The following is a 5,579-nucleotide window of genomic DNA, read 5'->3' as shown; positions in this document are numbered from 1 at the left end:
GTGGTATTAGCCGCGGGTCCCGGCCATTGATTAGCGCCGGGACCGACGCGATATGATGCGTCCTGCGTCGTTAAGGGGTTAATATACATTGTCCATTTTAAAAACCCCACAGGGAGCCCTGAATGGAACCTCAGTACCAGCCATTAAGAGCTCACTGCAGGAAATTAAAAAAATGCAGGGTGATAGCAGGGTTGCGGACCATGCTGCCCGCTCCCCTGCTTAATAACTTCTCATTAGATCAAGTCTCAGAAGTGAGACCCAGTGCGCTCAATCCCTCAGCCCCTGTACTACTACCCCCATCATGGAACAGAGTCTGTTCCATAATGGGGATATTTGTATGAACACTGATGTAGTCCCCCAGCCACCGGCTGACTCCAGCCAGGGAATTACTACTCCCATCATGGAACAGACTTGTTTCCTTGATGGGAGTAGTAGTCCCACAACACTGTAGGAGTCTGCTGGTGTCACCTTTTCTGAGCATGCTCAGATATAATTACGGATATTTTAAACCCGGGTGCAAACGGATGACATTAAGGTTAAAATTATGATGTCCGTGTTTTCTTCCATTTTTTTCACGGAAGAAAAAAAAAAAATAATAATAATTCATGTGCCGTTTTTTCTATTGCAATTAAAAAAAAAAAACGAAATGAATGCAGACGGGTGCACACGGATGTAAACGGATTGTAAAAAAAAATCCCATTGACATGAATGGGATTTTTTTTAAACAGTTTTAAATCAGTTTACAGTCTGCAAAAACAGAACCGAAACGGGGACAAACGGCCGTGTGAACAAGCCCTTAGAGATATGTTGTAGTACATAAGTAGGGATCGACCGATATCGATAATCGGTGGAGGTTAGGGCCGATAGCTTATACCGATATTCCGGTATAAGTTATCGGCTATTTATACCCCCGCGACACCGCTGCAGATCATTGATTTAAAGCGGGCGCTTTAAATCAATGCACTGCAGTGGCTTTTGCGGTGCCATAGGCCGCCGCCACCTGCTTCTCTCCCCCTTGCCTGTCCAGAGGTCCTGAGTCCTATCATTGCCACCACTCTCCCTCCCCCCCCCCCCCCCGCGCCGCACCGTGACCGCCCCCCCCCCCCGCCACACCGTGACCGCAGGAGGAGCAAGAAGTAGCGCGGGCCCCTGGAAATAGGTAATTATAAAACCGGGGATGGGGGGAGGCAATGGGGCAATGGTAATTGCCGATACGGATAATGCCCAAAATCGTGATTATCGGCCATACCGATAATCGGTCGATCCCTATACATAAGCACAACATAAAGTTTGGTGACAGTGCACATTTAAAGTTTGTTTATGTGTTTTGCAGGTAAATTTATGATGCAGTTATCCTTTAAGTTGGTGAATTTGTGTGTGGGTGGTTTGTTTGTTTTTGGACCTGACTTTCATGTACCATGTTTCATTGACTGCTACTTGTTATTGTATTTTTAAGTTTTATACTTTAATTCAGTTGTATGACATCCCACCTATGCTTTTTGTTTTCTGTATTATGAAAATATAGTTATACCATCAGCTCATTTGCCCTAAAAAGCTATTTTGCACATTTTCTTTTCTAAAAATTACAACAAAATGTCAGCTGGTTGGTATGGGCACTTTTCCTCCACACAGGTTTGGATAAACCTCAGCTATATAATTTACTGCCCACTGGGAATCATAACACTGGTGAGTTGAAGACACAGCACCTCCCTCATACACATTGCCAGAGATGCCCGCACTAGGTACCTGTGATGGTTCCGTGAACCTGCGTCCCGTTCTTCAACTCCACGGTGACAGTCTCATGACTCAATTTCATTAAAAACCTAAAAAAGGTACGGAAAGCCTATAAGTACAAACAATCTCACAATCCCCTACAACTGACTGCAGGTACAACTAGATTACAATCTTTGTTCCTGCCACATTCAATCCGCCGCCATCCTCCGCCTTTCCATGCTTACCTTACCAACTTCATGACTGTCCGAAAGTTGCACGATACAATCGCCCTGAAAAGAAAACCGGCGGTAAAATACCTTTGCGGGTCAACGATTTATTTAAGGCAAGTGACTCGACGTTAAAACATCGACAAATAAATACCAGAACGGAAGCCGGATGTGACGTTAAAAATAGGGCGGAAGTTCGCATTCTGCGGGCGCTAGGGTAAACTGAAATTGTAGAATTGTGTCTCTTCTTGAGCGTGACGCGGCCATTTTGTAGTAGACTGGTTAGGCTTGATATGGGAAGCAAGAATTATATTATTCACATCTGTGGCGATGCCTGTAGACTAAAAAGAAATGCAAGAGCCTTTGACTCCTCAATTAAAAGACAAATGCACGCGCCTAATACATTTTATAATGTATAATATATAATTACGTTTTATATATTGCTTTGCACTGTGCCCTATAGGGGGCAAATAGTTTTTACATACAGCTACGAACCTCTACAGAGATACAGAAATATAAGTTTTGTATGCTAAAGTATTGACACTGCCACAATTATAAATTTTAGGAGCTTTTATGACATTCAATTGTAAACACATATGAGGGAGATTTATCAAATCTTGAACAGAGGAAAAGTGCATGACCAAATGTACTTTGTAATGACATCCCGCATTTTACCATTAACCCCTTAATGACCAAGCCCATTTTCACCTCAAGGACCAAGCCAATTTTATTTTTGCGTTTTCGTTTTTTTCCTCCTTGCCTTCTAAAATCCATAACTCCTTTATATTTCCATGTACAGACCCATATAAGGGCTTGTTTTTTGCGTGACCAGTTGTACTCTAATTTTACCATAAAATGTACAGCGAACCCTAAAAAAATTTTTTTAGGGAGGACATTTAAATGAAAAACAAAATTTTGCACATTTTGGAGGATTTTGTTTTCACACTGTACACTTTACGGTAAAAATGACATGTGTTCTTTATTCTGTGGGTCAATACGATTAAAATGATACCCATGGCTAGATACTTTTATATTTTTGTACCGCTTAAAAAAAATCTAAAACTTTTTTGATAAAATCAGTACCGTATATACTCGAGTATAAGCTGACCCGAATATAAGCCGAGGCCCCTAATTTCACCCCAAAATCCCAGGAAAAGTTATTGACTCGAGTATAAGCCTAGGGTGGGAAATACATCATCCCCCCTGTCATCATCCAGACCCTCGTCATTAACATCCTCATCATTATCACCCTGTCATCATCCCCACCCCCCTTCATCATCCCCTTATCATCATCACCACCCCACTTCATCATCCCCTTGTCATCATCCCACACCCCCCTTCATCATCCTCTTGTCATCATCCTCTTGTGAACTATCCGCCCTCAGTGGTCTTCAACCTGCGGACCTCCAGAGGTTTCAAAACTACAACTCCCAGCAAGCCCGGGCAGCCATCGGCTGTCCGGGCTTGCTGGGAGTTGTAGTTTTGAAACCTCTGGAGGTCCGCAGGTTGCAGACCACTGCAGCCTTCGACATCATCCAGCTCCCTCTCACCCCCTTTAGTTCTGTACAGTACTCGCCTCCGCTCGGCGCTGGTCCGGTGCTGCCGGACTGTCCGGTGGGGAGGTCGTCCGGTGGGATAGTGGTTCCGGGCTGCTATTTTCACCGGGGGCGCCTCTTCTCCGCGCTTCGGGCCCAGAATAGAGGCGTTGCCTTGACGATGACGCAGCAGGACGTTGGTAATGAACGTACCTCTGCGTCGTCGTCAAGGCAACGTGACTATTCTGGGGCCGGGCCCGAAGCGCTTAGAAGAGGCCTCCCCGGTGAAGATAGCAGCCCGGAACCACTATCCCACCGGACGACCTCCTCACTGGACAGTCCTGCAGCACCGGACCAGCGCCGAGCAGAGGCGAGTACTGTACAGAACTAAAGGGGGGTGAGAGGGGGCTGGATGATGTCGAAGGCCGCAGTGGTCTTCAACCTGCGGACCTCCACAGGTTTCAAAACTACAACTCCCAGCAAGCCCGGACAGCCGATGGCTGCCCGGGCTTGCTGGGAGTTGTAGTTTTGAAACCTCTGGAGGTTCGCAGGTTGAAGACCACTGCGGGTGGAGAGTTCACTCGGGTATAAGTCAAGGGGGGTGTTTTCAGCACGAAAAATCGTGCTGAAAAACTCGGCTTATACTCGAGTATATACGGTAATCTATAATCGCCCTATTTTGACCACCTATAACTTTTAAATTTTTCCGTATATAGGGTGGTATGAGGGCTCATTTTTTGCACCGTCATCTGTACTTTTTTTTAGATACCACATTTGCATATATAAAACTTTTAGATAATTTTTTATAAATTTTTTTTGAATAAAATTGTTGCGCCGAGCGCTCCGGGTCCCTGCTCCTCCCTGGAACGCTCGTGGCGTTCTTCTCAGTGCAGCGCCCCGGCCAGACCCGCTGACCGGGAGCGCTGCACTGGTATCACCGGCGGGGATGCGATCCGCGTAGCGGGACGCGCCCGCCCGCGGGTCGCATCCCAATCTCCTCACCTGCTCTTTAGGGCACGCGTGCGCCGGCTCTCTGAAATTTAAAGGGCCAGTGCACCATTGATTGGTTCCTGGCCCAATCAGTACCTACACCTGCTCCATGTGAATAAAAACCCACTTCCCCTTCCTGTCCTTGTCGGATCTTGTTGCCTTGGGCCCTGTGAAAGCGTTTAGTGTGTTCCCAAGTCTGTGTACCCAGACCTTCTGCTGTTGCCCCTGACTACGTCTCTTGCTGCCTGCCCTGACCTTCTGCTACGTCCGACCTTGCTCTTGCCTTATCCCTGTGTACAGCGCCTGTCTCAGCTGTCAGCTGGGGTTGAGTCGCTATCGGGTGGAACGACCTGGGCGTTACCTGCCGCTGCAAGTCCATCCCGCTTTGCGGCGGGCTCTGGTGAAAACCAGTAACCCCTTAGACTCCGTTCCCCTGGTATGGCCCACGCCATCACCCCACTGACACAGATGATCCACCACCAGTGTCCTTGCTGCATACCAGTCCGGATCCTGACAGTAGATTCGGCCATAGATCCCACTGAGGTCCCGCTGCCTAGTGTTGCTGACCTTACCACGGTGGTCACCCAGCAATCACAACAGATCGCGCAACAAGGACACCATCTGACTCAATTGACCGTCATGCTGCAACAGCTTCTGCCACAACTTCAGCAATCATCTCCTCCGCCAGCTCCTGCATCTCCTCCGCAGCGAGTGGCTGCTCTCAGCTTCCGCCTGTCTCTACCGGACAAGTTTGATGGGGACTCTAAACAGTGCCGTGGATTCCTATCCCAGTGTTCCCTACACTTGGAGATGATGTCAGACCAATTCCCCACTGAACGGTCTAAGGTGGCTTTCGTGGTCAGTCTCCTGTCTGGAAAGGCCTTGTCATGGGCCACACCGCTCTGGGACGGCAACGATCCCACCACCGCTACTATCTAGTCCTTCTTCTCAGAAGTACGTAGTGTCTTTGAGGAGCCAACCTGGGCCTCCTCAGCCGAGACTGCTTTGCTGAACCTCGTCCAAGGGAGTTCTTCTGTAGGCGAATACGCCATCCAGTTTCGTACCCTCGCCTCTGAGCTATCCTGGAACAATGAGGCCCTCTTCGCGACCTTCA

The 5,579-nt window shown here is 47.9% G+C and overlaps 1 protein-coding gene across 1 annotated transcript in view; it reads right to left on the bottom strand.

Annotated features, from left to right (window-relative positions):
- SNRPD1 (small nuclear ribonucleoprotein D1 polypeptide) overlaps positions 1-2,116 on the bottom strand; it is a 69,663-nt gene extending 67,547 nt beyond the window's left edge. Inside the window, exons 1-2 of the mRNA XM_056520229.1 lie at positions 1,959-2,116; positions 1,747-1,823 (exon numbers count right to left, since the gene is read on the bottom strand). Coding sequence (XP_056376204.1) covers positions 1,747-1,823; positions 1,959-1,972 — 91 coding nt within the window. The 5' untranslated portion in view covers positions 1,973-2,116. The remainder of the gene's footprint in view (positions 1-1,746; positions 1,824-1,958) is intronic.
- Positions 2,117-5,579: the final 3,463 nt, after the last annotated feature.

Source organism: Hyla sarda, chromosome 5, assembly GCF_029499605.1.
Source record: "Hyla sarda isolate aHylSar1 chromosome 5, aHylSar1.hap1, whole genome shotgun sequence".
Lineage (NCBI taxonomy): Eukaryota > Metazoa > Chordata > Amphibia > Anura > Hylidae > Hyla > Hyla sarda.
This window is presented reverse-complemented; position numbering and strand designations above follow the sequence as displayed.